Genomic DNA, 14,534 nt, shown 5'->3' with positions numbered 1-14,534 from the left:
CTGTTGTATTTATGTAGGCCTGCTGAATGTTAAATCAATCCATGTTTATTAGAAATCATTTGATGATACAGCAATAAGACTGCTAGTATAATTTAACGCAAGCGTTTTCGAACTTTGCTGATATAAACAATACAATACCATTTTATTGTACAGATACAATTTGATTCCAAGAAGTAACAAATATCGGTATCGGCTAATAAGTGTTTGTTAAAATCGATATCGGCCCCAAAAAAAGCCTAAAAGTGCATTCCTAGTATAATCTATATGTAAAAACCCTAAGTGACACATTAAAGTAAACTAGTTCATTGCTCTACATGTCAATCAGATTGTTTCTTATCTAAATTGTTGGTTCTTGACCAAAATAAGCTGCAATGTGGACCAGACTTTATGGCATAGTCAAATGCCATGGCTGAGAGTATGTGAATATTCAGAAAGTATAAAGAATAATAGACTTTGTCATTGCGTCCTGATGCATCCCGGACAACTGTTAAGAACTGCACACTGCATTATAGTTCAATTTGGAACCCACATTTTGTTTTTCTTTGCAACTTTCTCGATGTAGAAAGGGAAAAAAAAACTTCCGGGCACCAAATTGCATCATAGTTGTACGAAAGTGGAATGTGGACAGGAATACAGTCTGTCCTCGCTATTCAGTCCAGTGGTGCAGTGGACATTCAGGAGACATGTGAACACATGACATTTATCACATGAGTGTTGCAACACTTAGTGCAGTCAGTAGAGTCTTTTTCGCTCTTTCTTTAGGGAAAACACGTGGATTCTGGGGGATGGGACACAATCGTGCAGCCTCTCTATCAGCAACAGCGTGCTGCGCTGTTCTCTGCTTATGAATATCTTCCAGCTCAAACTTATAGGAAAATGTGATCAAATAAAAAGAAATTTAGGTTTGGTTATTCAAGCAATAAGCCACTCCAGGCCATGCGTTTATAAGTGATTTTACCAGGTGTGAGAGGTGTATATGTAAGTCCTTCCTGAAGTGGCTCATTGCATTTATAAAACAAAAGTAATCAGTTCAATAAATGGTTTAAGACACTATGAATCAAAATAGACCTTATTTACTTGCTCAATGCATGTTTTCGGTCTCATTTAGACACAGAAGTTCGCACATCTCTCAGCATATGAAGCTAAAGAGAAAATCTGAAGATTTGCCTGGTTTGACATTATTGACTCCTAACAGAATTGGCATGAATAACGTGAATGAGACTTGAAAACCAAGTGATTTTGTGCGATTAATGACTTAAATTTAAGTCTTTTCCTCATGCAAAGAGCTCAGTGTCATTTTGTTTACACACTGTATGCTTTCGTGCATATTCTGAACACTCTGGGCAGTTTATAAACCATTTGTATTAGTAAAACAAAGGCACCCTAAGGCACACATATAAAAACAAACAAAAAAAACCAAGCAAGATATGAAAAGCAAATCTATAAATGTGGGGCAGCGTGGTTTCCGCCTCTTTAGGAAGGTGGCTTAAACAGTTGCACCAAACCTGATAAGGGCAGACTGTTACTTCCTAAGATAAGGTGTGCGTAACCCTGCCTGGCTCTACTTACAGCCAACTACAAAAGAGAGGGAAGAGGAAACAAGACTCTCTTTTTAAAGCATGTCTATTTTGTACACCTCAGGCATTACAATGAAGGAATTTTAATCTTGAAAAGCCTATTAAATTAGGGAGTTTTGTGCAAATTCTGTGCTTGTGTTACTGAAATTACATGCTTTATTATTATTATTTCTCATGTAAATATCTAATAAGCTCAAGATGCTTATCTCACCCACAGATTCATGACTGATCCATTGTCCTAAACTGTTTTTGAGGCATGTGTCAAAAGCAGAACTAGTACCAATCTGACATGGTGTCTAAAAAACAAAAAGCTCATAGTGTGAAATGCTAAAAAAAAAAAAAAAAAAACAGCTGTGAAACAGTAGCAAATCCGACCATCTGACATATATATTCACACTATACTGTTCAAATGTTTAGGGCCTGTATTTTTATTTCATTTTTTTTTAAATGAAATTAATTCTTTTCTTCAGCAAGGATGCATTAAATTAATTAAAAGTGACAGTAAAGACTTTTATAATGTTATAATTTGATTTCCAATAAATGCTGTTTATTTTACTTTCTATGCAGAAAAAAAACGCATCTAAGCATACTAAGCAGCACAACTGTCTTCAACGTAGTTCTAAAAAAATATTTAAATTATTTCTGAAAGATCATGTGACAATGAAGACTGAAGTAAGTGGTAAAATCATCAAGAAATCAAAATATAACCCAGAAAAAAATAAATAAAAAACATCTTACTCATTTAGCAGTTTACATTCGTAATCACTGTTTTAAAAAAAAAAAGTTTTAAATTAAAATGTTCAAGTTTTTTTATTATTATTAATTTCTGAATCTAATGGTTATACCATCTGACAACCTTACTAATATTTTTTTTTTTAAATCAGCTAATTAAAAGATTGCTGTCGAAGTTGCATGGTGGTTTTCTGTGAGAAATTCCTGAATTACATTTGCAATGTTTTTCTGAATAAATAAATAGACACCTAACAACACACCTAAACATATGGTTACAAACACAATATAGCGCTATTCAGCCACAGAACTGCTCTAAGTGTCATATCAACTACATCCACAACCTAAGAAGGGGAAAACCAAGCCTCAAGGCCAGAAAGGACACAAAGAAAGCCAAATAATGATGGCAAGTAATACCAAAGCTATTGTTCATGTCCAGGTGTCCCGTTGCATCTAATGTTGAATTCAGCTTGAATCCTGATTTAGAGATAACACACTTTCAGTCTGGCGGTTGGACTAACACTGGACTCTGACATTTGGCAAAAACTCTCCTCATTTCTGAATGGCCGGTCACTGGACCGTAGGAGCACACTGAAATAAAAGGACTTGTGCTTCCAGTGGACACATGCACATTTCCATATGAGAGCGGTGAAATTCACAAGACCTCATTTGGCTCTGCAATGCCTTTCGGGAGGAGGGGAGGGCTGATTGAATGAAAAAGAACAACAGGTTCAATAAAGCGCAGATAATGGCTTCCTGTCTGGGCCGCGACAGAAGAGCTATCTGTGTTCCCTTCTCAGCAGGACCACAGAGGGGTGAGAAGTTGACAACGCTTTCATTCTCCTGAGGACTGGGAGCTATGGAAGAGTGGCCTTCACAAATAAACCATCGCATTTTACTACCTGGCTCGACCAAGAAAACTTTTAAGGAGACAATCAAATATAAAAAAATAACAGCCTGGAAGATCGGGCAGGAGCAATTGGCCCTTGTGTGTTTTCCACAGGATGTGAAACATATTCATGAGAAGCGCTGGTCGTCTGATAACAGGGAATAAGAAAAGCACTTGAACTCTGAAATGAAATGGCAGATGCAAAACTCAGTCAGTCTTAAGTCTTAACTTATGCTGTTATGTGAAGTGCATGTGCAATGTGACTGAAATCAGATTAATCTGTGTAACATTATTTACTCACAGAACAAGAATCAAAAGCTCACTTCCAATACAAAGACATCCCTTTAAAGTTAAATCAATGGAAATGCACTTCTGGTCACAGTAGCTTAACAGTCAATCCTCGGTTTATAACACTTCAAAAAACACAACCCGCCCAGAACATAAGCAGATTTAGACTAAGTAAAGCTCTTTTTTTTTCATTTTCAGACAAAAGCCTGGGAAATCAATACAGTCCAACATCCTCTTAAAGGGAATTAAATCGCTAACATTACCAATATTAAGTCAAATTAATAGAAAGAAAGACATAAAGCTGTAAAAGGGCTGAGCTTGCCCTTGTTAGATTGAGGACTCATCGTTTTAAAGGCATTAAGGTTAATTATTGCTGTAAAAAATATAAGACAAGCTGGGAAAAGAAGTTAGAAGCTTTTATTTTCTAAAGCTATTTTCTAACAGTATTGTAATTAGACTGTGTAACAGAAACAGAATGTAAGAAAGAGAGCAAACTATAGGAACTGAAGAGAAACTATAAGGATAATCATCCACAGACAGAAAGCAATACACAGAGTAATAGTTTTATTTAAAGCAGACACACGGTCTGTGCCAGGGCTGTTATGAGTCAGAGTGAAAACCAGGATCTGAAATCGATTTTTCCTGCACAGGGAAGGGGACTGGGAATGACCTTTTCTGAAAGTCATTTTGCACTGCTTTCTTCTACACTATTTACTGGCAGAGTCAAATGTTAGTTTGGAAACATTATTACTGAGATGATCAATACCATTGACATGACCGGACTTCCTGAGTTTGAGTGCTATGATCACATTCATCCTGTTAGGGAACAAGGCCCTAAATAACGCGATATAAACATGTAACTAATTACTTTTACTACTGTAAAATCAAACTGAAATACGAAAGTGTGACAGGCTTTAGGAATATTTGACTCGTTTCATTTTATGTTTTGATGACAGTGGCCATAACAGTTGTATTGTAGGGTCACATTTTAGATTAAATGTCTTTAACTTCTTAAGTAAAATACATATTATTATTAATATTGTTGCTGTTGTTGTTTGTTACAATGTTCTACTTACTGTGTTCATATTCTATAAAAAAATTAAAAAAAACTCTTGCTGATATGTAAGTGGGATATGGTTATGATTAGGGACAGGTTTATTGGTATGGTTAGGTTTAACTGTGGGTTATGGGTTGACAGTGTAAATAAATGTAATTACATGCAGGTGTTTTATATATATATATATATATATATATATATATATATATATATATATATATATATATATATATATATAGTCTACAAGCATGTACTAAATAAGTGTATTGTATCAAATGATTGGTTTAAATGTGTAGTAGTAGGCTTTATATAACATGTGATATAATATAATATTACTATAAGTGGGCCCTACTTTAAAAAACACAGTTTTTTTTATTAGCAGAGTAACTTTGGTATAAATTTAATAAAGGTAAACACATCATAACTACTCATGCAAGAACCCTTACATTAAAAAAAAACGTGAATAAACTCGTTATAAACGTTTATTTCTCGCTATTTTATTGTAGTAGCAAACACTGAGTATATATATATATATATATATATATATGCTACTTTGGAGGAACTGTTATAAATACTCTTGGTGAGCAGCTGTAACTCGTTGAGTAGTTGCACTCTTGTATCAGACGCTCGCTTCAGTCATGAATGGAGCGGCTGGAGGTTACAGCTTTTATGAATGAGCGCAAACAACAACTGCTCTGCCCTTCGCCCTTCCGTCGGACAAGCCCTGGCAGACTGACTCCGATTCATCCGCCAGGACACTGTTGTTAACGTGTGACAGCTACTCTGTCACGGAGGGCCGCGATATTAGGAAATTAAGCTGGAGACATGACGGATAACGCGTGGGCCTAAACGAGAGCCCACCGTCGCGTCGGCGAAAAACAAAAACATACGGCGAAAATATGTCGGCTAACTGTGGTTAAAACTGCATTTAACACTTATTATTCGACGTAAGTTAACATTCGTGGGTTAACCAAGCGCTTTCAGGCCCAATTGAGGAGACTAAACAGCCCGAGTAACAATTATAACGCTTTGTCACGCGGCCAAATGCTGTTTTTATGAATGGAGCACTGTATGCAAATGAGGACGATTCAAAGCGCCCGACGAGGAGAAAAAAACAACACAAAAACAAACAAAAGGCGGGTAAATACAACCACTGCAACACACTTCCAACAAAATAAAACCATTTCGGTTATTATGACTAGTCAATATATTGACGCAAGCTCAACTGTTCAAGAAACAAACAAACACAATGTCTCTGCTGCGCAAAACAACATGTGACGCGCAAACACAGAGGAATGCTGAAGGAAGGGCCTTTCAAACATCAGATCCCTTTACAAAATGTTTCCGATCCACCCCACTCCATCTCCCTCCTCCTCCTCCGGACGAGGGCCCCATGATCCCCCCGTCCCCTGACAATACCACTCAACATTTCCACGCAAAACAGATTCCCAAACTTTCCCAGCTCCGTCTTCAGATGCGATCTTGTGCCTCGCGCCGTGAAAGATGTGAACAAACGTGCAGAACAAAAAACGACCCTCCAAAAACAGACATTTATTTCCAGGTACTTACTCGTTTGGGTGTGTTTCTTCAATCATTTTCTCGTTTCACCTACAAAAAAATCCCACAGCGGGTGCACTTTGTTCGCTCGTCATTTTTATGCCACTCTTTTCCAAATAATCCCTCTATAGCGTGTGTCCGTGCTGCGCGCTCTCCTCTCCTCGTCTCCGTCTTGATGGGTCTTTCGTTTCTTTTCTTTTTTTTTCTTCTTCTTTTTTTTTCACTGGTTCTAACCAGTTGCTATTGAAAACCTGGGAGCTCTTGGAATACAAAAAGGCTAAACCAGATCCTCCCGAATAGTTTCCCACAGTTTGAGCGCTTCCGTGTATTTCCGAGGATCTCTTAGATGAGATATGCGTCGCTGCTGCTGAGGGTGGCCCCGACGAGCCCCATCTCTGATTACTCCATGTTGGATTATCGAGCAGCAGCAGCAGCAGCTCGCGGGGGAGGAGGAAGAAGGGCGGAAGCGATGAGGTCACACTGCAGCCGAGCGCCTCTCAAACCAGTGGGAATCGTTTTACAGATCCTCATACTGAGGGACGGAAGTCTGGCTGGACTGCTGCTTAAAGAAGTGGCATTACAACTTACGCATATTGGATAAATCTCACATTTACTAACAAGAAACCGTCATGCTTTAGTTTTTCAAGGAGATGGAATGCGAAGCTGACCCCTTTTCAATTGCAAAAATAAAACAAATAAATAAAAAACACATAAAAAAACCAAAGCAACACACACACACACACACATACAAATACAAAATAATAATATATAATAAATAATATATATATAAAGAAACAAAGCACAAAGTAAAAATTAAATAAAACAAAACTCAATTAAAACTATTTGCAATACAAATGTGTTTAGTAAAAAAAGTTTTCTCAAAGATAAAAAAAATATTATGCTATCTGACTTTTTCATTGTCACACAAACACACAAATAAAAATACAAAATAAATAAAACAAGCAACACACAAAACGAAACAAAGCAAATAAACAAGGCAAAACAAAACATACAAAAAAAACAAAACAACACACACAAATAAAAATACAAAACAAACAACACACACAAAACGAAACAAAGCAAAAAGAAACACACACACACACACACACAAACAAAACAAAAAAGCTAAGCAATACACACACAAGCTAAAACCAAAACGAGCAAACAAAAAAGCAAAAAAAAACAAGGCAAAACAAAACATAAAAAGCAAAGCAGCAAACAAAACAAAGCAAAAAAAAAAAACAAAAAAAAACGAGGCAAAACTATATATATATATATATATATATATATATAAAGAAACAAAGCACAAAGTAAAAATTTAATAAAACAAACTCAAAACTATTTGCTATACAAATGTGTTTAGTAAAAAACGTTTTCTCAAAGATAAAAAATATTATGCTATCTGACTTTTTCATTGTCATGCAGCACTTTTTTACTCGTGATTTTTGTGAATTTCATATAAAAATAATATATTTGGCAAACATAAACCCCTTTTGTACTGTATTTATGACTTTGTTATTAAGGCTTAGAAATTTTTTCTAGGCCTTAAAAAAGTTATGTCTTCTTTCAGGATTTTTATTTGTAGTGGTTTTTAATTATTCTTTTTTTAAATTGGGATCCCAGTGATTCTGTAATTTGATACGGATGTGCTTGGTCTTGATCTTCAGTAAAAATAGAAAATTAGTGAATGGATAATAATATAACTGAACTGTCTTCAAATAACAGGCCATGCTAGTTACAGCAAAAACGTACATAAACTGGTCATTATCCATGACTTTGATTCCAAATATTTCTGAATTTGTCTTTTTGTTCAGCACAGCGGTGGGGGGGGATTTATCTTTTCTGTGTTGTCCACCTTATATGTGAGCAACGATTCCTAACGTTACACAACAACAAAGGTTTTTCAAGTGCTACTTCAGTGCATCGACTCCTCTGGAAAGTGTAAACAGGGTCAAAGGTGGACAGCGCAGACTCCTTATCTGTGTAACTTCTGACTCGGAGGGAAAGCTGTGGATTAGACATGCTTTGATCAAGGGGCTAGAGAGGCATTTTGAGACCCGAGGGCTACGTTCACCAAATTCCTCACTGATCACTTTAAATCAGGGCTCCCTTAAAGCATTCTTCATCCAATCACTTTATACTACACACTTACACAACGACTTACAGAAAGGACTGCCAGTGTTGACCAATAAGCATCATTTGGAAATCTTATCAAAGTATCTCAGATGCCATAAAGTAATCAGGAAGGTGCTTTTCAGGCCATACACACTGCTTCGGACACTTGACAATTGTTAACTACCTTCCGATCAACAATTACAGTGATTTCAGTCATACTTCAAGATAAGAACTGCCTCACGATCATGTGACGTTTCAGCACTGACTGTCCCGAGCACTCATTGGTGGCTACAGCAAATGTTTGATCACCGGAAAAGTGGTAAAACATTCACAGAAGGTTAAACTGTCCTCTTTTTGGATTAGAGAGTGATAAAAAAGGAACAAATCACAAGCGATGTATACATCACAATCTTTATTTAAATCAGCATTCAGCAGTTATGCTATGACCGAGAGAGAGAGAGAGAGAGAGAGAGAGAGAGAGAAGATCCACTTACGTAATTTGAGCTTGGCACTGGATAAGAATACATTTTTAAAATAATAACAGACAAATATATGGTGCCTTTAATATATGCACGAGACAATTAAGATGCAGAACACTCAATTATCAATGTTTTTTATGTACTTTATGAATGTCCATAAATAATCGATCCAAAACGATATAATCTACACCTGATATACTTCCGAAACCAGGTACATAAAACAGCATCCCTTATTATCAAATTATTTCAATAAAAGCTACTGTCCGACAGATATTGCAGAAGATTTTTTATTATTTTAATCTAAGCCAGACACAGCACTGCAAGAGAAAATGTATAATGAAGTAAAAAAACAACAACAATAATAACAACAATAGGGATTAATGGAATCAAAACAAATCCCATCTTCTTAATATATATTTCTTGATATATAAGCAACACAAAACTTGAGTTGAAACAGTATGTTGTGGTGTGCTCAAACCGTTTTCAAAGGCAGACCTACAGAAGACCGGCCTGCTTGATAAATACATTAGTAAAAATCCCACAGACTCTCAGGCCAAACACTTAAGAGTAACGCGAGAAGCACTTGTTATTCTGGACCAGCACATGACACAGTGACGGGACGGACAGAAACAGAAGAAAGGCTTCCCTCAGCTACAGCTAAAGCTCATTGACCTCACTCAAAATAACCTTGATAAGTTCTGGTTGCTCAGTTTCAGTCGTAACACTGGAGGAGAACCGCTATTTCCTCTAGGAAGAAAACAAAAAATGGCGATGATAACAGGTTTGTGTCTCTGTCACCGGACTGACAACCTGTCGTGATCATTACAGCTCACAATAGTCTTAGCAGTAATACAGAAGTGATGATGGTGCCTGTCATAACCATTGGAAGCTCATCACTGATTGGGTCATTTCTGTCATGCAGTAACAATAAAAAGCAATTTCAGAATTCAGACACTTTGAAATGAATTATTTAGACAAACGACAGGACATAAAAAAAGATGCAGGTAGAAAAGAAAGAGCTAAAGTTAACCAGTGCTTAGGCACGGACTGTTTAATAGTTGACTGTGTGTGTGTGTGATTTTAATCAGATCATATGGTTTCTGTAATTTTCTGTAGTTCAAACAGTGGACGTGTTTCAGGATGTTACAAGCCGCAAATTACAAAACATCACAGAATCCATTCATCTTTTTTTTCTAATATTGCATGTGCTGCTGTTTTCCCACCAAAATGATGTCACTTCCTGGAGATGATGTCTGTGAGGAACTGGCCTTTCGTTAGTTTCGAGGGATATTACGAAAGACTAGCAGGATGGAAAATGAAATAAAATGTTTAGTTTAAATACACACACACACACACACACACTTCTTAATAAATAAGCTCCCCTTGTCAAAAGTGCAGCACTCGGGTACAAGGTAAAAACAATAAGTTCTAATTTAATGGTTAAAAGTGGTGAAATAATTGAAAACATCCATGTTCACTTAATCCTGATACTACGAAAAAATTAACTAAATATGATTTTCATTATTAATCTCATTTAAAGTACACACAACTGTTCAAAAGTTTGCAAGACTGTTTGGAATTAATATTAATTAATGAATATATACTGCAGGATGCATTAAACTGATCAAAAGTAACAGTAAAGACTTTACATCAATACAAAATTTCTTCAAAAAAAAATTATAATGGTCTGCACAAAAATATTAAACAGCATTAAAATATTAAAAACCGTTTTTTTTTACATTGATAATAAGAAATGTTTTTTGAGCAGCTAATCAGCATATTAAAATGATTTCTGAAGGATCATGTGACACTACAGACTGGAGGAATGATGCTGCAAATATAGTTTTGCATCACAGGAATGAATTACATTTAAAATATATATATATTTAAAAATATATAATGGCGTAATACTTCACAATATTACTGTTTTTATTGTATTCTTCGTCAAATAACTTGGGGAGACGAAACTATTTCTTCCAAAAATATTTCACAAATCTTAGCAACCCCACACTTTTGAATAGTATTATATATGAATTATATTTATAACCAACATTGTCACTAAGAAAGGGAAAAGAAAATGGATCGCAAAGCAGGAATGAGCCGATCTCCGCTAAACATGTGTCAGTGCAGTGACAGAGGACCAAAACAACACTAAACCTCCCGTCCCCTTCATAATCCACCCCCGATGACACCATTCAGCGGCACAACAGAAGAGAAGGGTGTGTGAAATAGATGCACTGACAGACGCAGGGGTCTCGGGGGTTTATCTGACGGTGACGCCGAGCTTCTCCAGAACGCGCACGCCCTTTTCCTGATACTCCTCCCGCGTCAGCCAGAAGTTGTCTTTGTCTTTCATGATGTCAGCCAGCACCGCCCCACCCAGGAACACCATGTGCTTGCGGCGGGGAGGGTCCTCGATGCGGATCTTGAATTTCTATGGGGGTATCAAACAGAATTTCAGGGGAGGGGAACAGAACGGACACTGACCCACATACCAGAAAAAAACACTGTGAATGGATCTCTTTAATAGACATAAAAAGCTCACTGTCCCGACTTGAATCGAGGATAATGAGGTGCGCAGCGCATGCGGAGCCTCTCAGACCCTGAACGGGCCACAAACAGGTGGCTGAAAGGGTCTCACGGAGGCCTTCGTGTAAAGTCTTAAACACAGTTTGGGGACAGACAGAGACCCTATCAGGCATACCATCTGTAATTGATCATCTATATATAGAGGGCAGACATGCAGCCCACTCTGAGGCTCCCCAAAATGCTTTTCCAGGCCAGTGGCCAGGTTTTAAATGAGATGGGGCTCGGCTGTATGGCAGTATGGGGCGTCCTGTGTAAGCGAGGCCGTTTAGGGGTATGATGCAGCCCCATCTGCTGGTGCACCGGAGGCATTACGACACATATGAGTATACTCTTCTATCCCATTCCCAGCTAAACCCTACAAAGCCTTCTGCATTGTATTTGATAAGCACATTTCAAAGGCTCAACATGTTCGAAGCACTACTGAAAAACCTGTAATCTACTACATGCTTTCAGCTTTCTGACTGACAGTTCACACTTTTTTGGCAAGTAAAAGGCCTTTTGTAATTATAAACATCCTTCCTCAGGTTGTGGTTCATCGGTCAACCCACTCTACCCTGATGTAAACTGAGTCTTCACAATGCTGCTAAATCTATGCCAATAATCACTAGATCACACAGCCCTACTTACGGAGTTGTTAGTATACCTTAGATGCAACATGGCGATTTCTGTCTGCAGGGTGACATGTTTACGTGTGCACAGAACTGGAAGACTTACCGAGAGCTTGTCGACATCACCCTTCAGTACCCGCTCTAGATAAAGCTGTTTCAGTTCCCTCTCGAGTCGAGAGGGCAGACCAGGATACATGGTGGATCCTCCTGACAGAACAATGTGCTTATAAAACTCGGACCTGAGGGACAGAGAGAAGGGAAGCACTGATAACAACACACAGTCAGCTCCATTGACGTTACTAAAGTGACGAGACCATCTTTAGATGACAGATTGTGTCTTGTCGTATCAGCTACTGGAGAAGTGGAGCTCACCTGGTGTCAATGTCTGCTGCTTGAATGGTGTTGAAGAGAAGTTCGGCCACTCCGACCCCTTCCACGTTAATGAGGTGCGGCTGGAAGAGAGCTTCTGGGGCCTCGAAGCGCTCCCCTCCGACCTTAATAACCCGGCCGTCAGGGAGCTGGAGAACAGAGAATATAAAAACATCAAGGCTTTAAACCAGTCAGCATGCCAATACATCAAAGTTCACAACATACTTGAGGTTTCTGCTGCTGGTATAAAATGTCTAGTTCCCTAAAGAAGCCATTAGACTAGATTTCTGATAATTGAGTATTAAATTAAAGTCAGTGTTGGAATTCATAAATTCATAGTACTATTTTTTATAGTAAACATGGATGTTTAATACCAGGTATTGCGATATAAATGAACAATATTAGAGATCACTTTTCCTTAAAGAAATCACCAACTTTCATGTTTTCCCAAAACTGCATGATTATTTTTTATAAAACATAATATAAATTAGTCTTCTATGCTCACCAAGGCTGCATTTATTTGATCAAAAATTAATTAAAAACAGTAAGGTTGTAAAATATTTTTACGATTTAAAAGAACTGTTTTCTATGTGAATGTATGTTAAAATGTAATTTATTTTTTAATTAAAGCTGTATTTTCATCATCATTCCTCCAGTCTTCAGTGTCACATGATCTTCAGAAATCATTTTAATATGCTGATTTGCTGCTCAAGAAACATTATCTGTTTAAAACGGTTGTGCTGCTTCCCATTTTATGTAAACTGTGATCATTTTTTTCAGAATTCTTTATGAAAAAAAAAATAATAATAATAAAAAGCATTTATTTGAAATATTTTTTATGATCACTTTGCTGAATAAAAGTACTAATTTCTTTACTATTATCTGTGATTATCAGTTGAAAACCGCTGTGCTGCCTAATATTTTGTGCAAACTGTGGTATATATAGGATTCTCTGGTGAATTTAAATATGTATTTTTTTTTAAAGAAAACATTTTCTCACATTTATTTTATTTAATGCATTCTTGCTGAATAAAACTATTAACTTCTTTTAAAAGTGATATGTGACTTGCATTATTAAACAGTGTACAGTGGCAACAGGACCTCAGCAAGTATTTATGATTTATGATAAGTAACCTTGCTGTAAAATACTGTGAGTAAATAACCACACCTCGTGTCAACATTTGGCTGGTTTCTTATCACATGCTTCACTCCTTCAAATCGACCTTGATCTTGAGATGCTCCTGTAAGAGCAAAGTCTCAGGTCTGAAGCGTAACACACAGCCGAGCAAAACCCTGATGACTAATGAGAAAATGGCCACGGGTGCGTGGGAGGACATAAAGAGCCCATTGAGGATGTCCAGAGGTCGGAAATGCAGAGCTTCCCAGCTGTGGCCACGCAGGAAATGATGTTACATGCTGGTTAACAACTCCAACATCACACAGCCTTCCTTGTTTCAAAAATTGCTCAGTTGATTCTTTCTTTTTTCTCTTGAAGAAGACTTTTAGAAAGAAAATCAACAGAAAAACAACACCCATGCCTAACAACTCAAAGTAAAGAAGGAACTTTGCACAGTGTGTGTGATGAGCACTACTCTGAACAACTTGTCAGCGAGCGCTGCCCCCTTGAGGCCGCTCTGTTTCATCACACACCCAGCAGCCAATCAGAATCCAGCAGAGTGTGGTCTCAAGTGTAGACTGAAGAATTTCCCTGCTGCTAAATCCAAACTGAAGAGCATATTACCATGGAAACACAGAACACTTCTGCGCCCCGGCGGGAAATCTGTGAAACCACATACTAAAAACCTCAGCCAGAAAAACTTCTGCCTCACTGTAACATTTGAAGTGTAACTTTTGAACATCTCAGAGAGAAGGATACTTTCACCCTGCAGGCCATTAACACCTTTTCAGAATGCACGCTTGTATGGAGTCAAAACAGGGCCATATATACTTGCAAAGGGATTGAAGTACTGCAAAAGAAAATAAAGTTTTGCAAATGAAAATAAGAAGTTGATTGCATTCTTTTACATTAAAACTAGCAGTGACTCTGAACGAATGAAAACAAAGAGCGCTTCTGTGCACTGGCGTCGTCCCACATGTTAAGAGATTTTAAACAAACACGGTTCATACACATTTAGTGAACAAAATGAAACAATAGACATTTTAATGCTATAAACATGTGCACATTGAGAAAAATAAACAACGTGCCCAGGTCTGTTGTGCACACCCCCATCCCCTGACTCCACCCCCATGACAAAACAGTGCCAGAAAGTGAGATGC

At 37.4% G+C, this 14,534-nt stretch overlaps 2 protein-coding genes across 2 annotated transcripts in view; both read right to left on the bottom strand.

The window, feature by feature from the left end:
- LOC128026511 (sprouty-related, EVH1 domain-containing protein 2-like) overlaps nucleotides 1-6,538 on the bottom strand; it is a 32,436-nt gene extending 25,898 nt beyond the window's left edge. The window contains exon 1 of the mRNA XM_052613751.1: nucleotides 6,110-6,538. Within this exon, the coding sequence (XP_052469711.1) occupies nucleotides 6,110-6,135 (26 nt within the window). The 5' untranslated portion in view covers nucleotides 6,136-6,538. The remainder of the gene's footprint in view (nucleotides 1-6,109) is intronic.
- Nucleotides 6,539-8,609: 2,071 nt separating this feature from the next.
- Nucleotides 8,610-14,534, bottom strand: part of LOC128026510 (actin-related protein 2-B) — a 17,773-nt gene continuing 11,848 nt past the window's right edge. Inside the window, exons 7-9 of the mRNA XM_052613750.1 lie at nucleotides 12,261-12,406; nucleotides 11,995-12,127; nucleotides 8,610-11,125 (exon numbers count right to left, since the gene is read on the bottom strand). Coding sequence (XP_052469710.1) covers nucleotides 10,955-11,125; nucleotides 11,995-12,127; nucleotides 12,261-12,406 — 450 coding nt within the window. The 3' untranslated portion in view covers nucleotides 8,610-10,954. The remainder of the gene's footprint in view (nucleotides 11,126-11,994; nucleotides 12,128-12,260; nucleotides 12,407-14,534) is intronic.

This window comes from Carassius gibelio, chromosome A13 (genome assembly GCF_023724105.1).
Source record: "Carassius gibelio isolate Cgi1373 ecotype wild population from Czech Republic chromosome A13, carGib1.2-hapl.c, whole genome shotgun sequence".
NCBI classification, from domain to species: Eukaryota; Metazoa; Chordata; class Actinopteri; order Cypriniformes; family Cyprinidae; genus Carassius; species Carassius gibelio.
The sequence above is the reverse complement of the archived record's forward strand: the minus strand, read 5'-3'. Positions and strand labels throughout refer to the sequence as shown.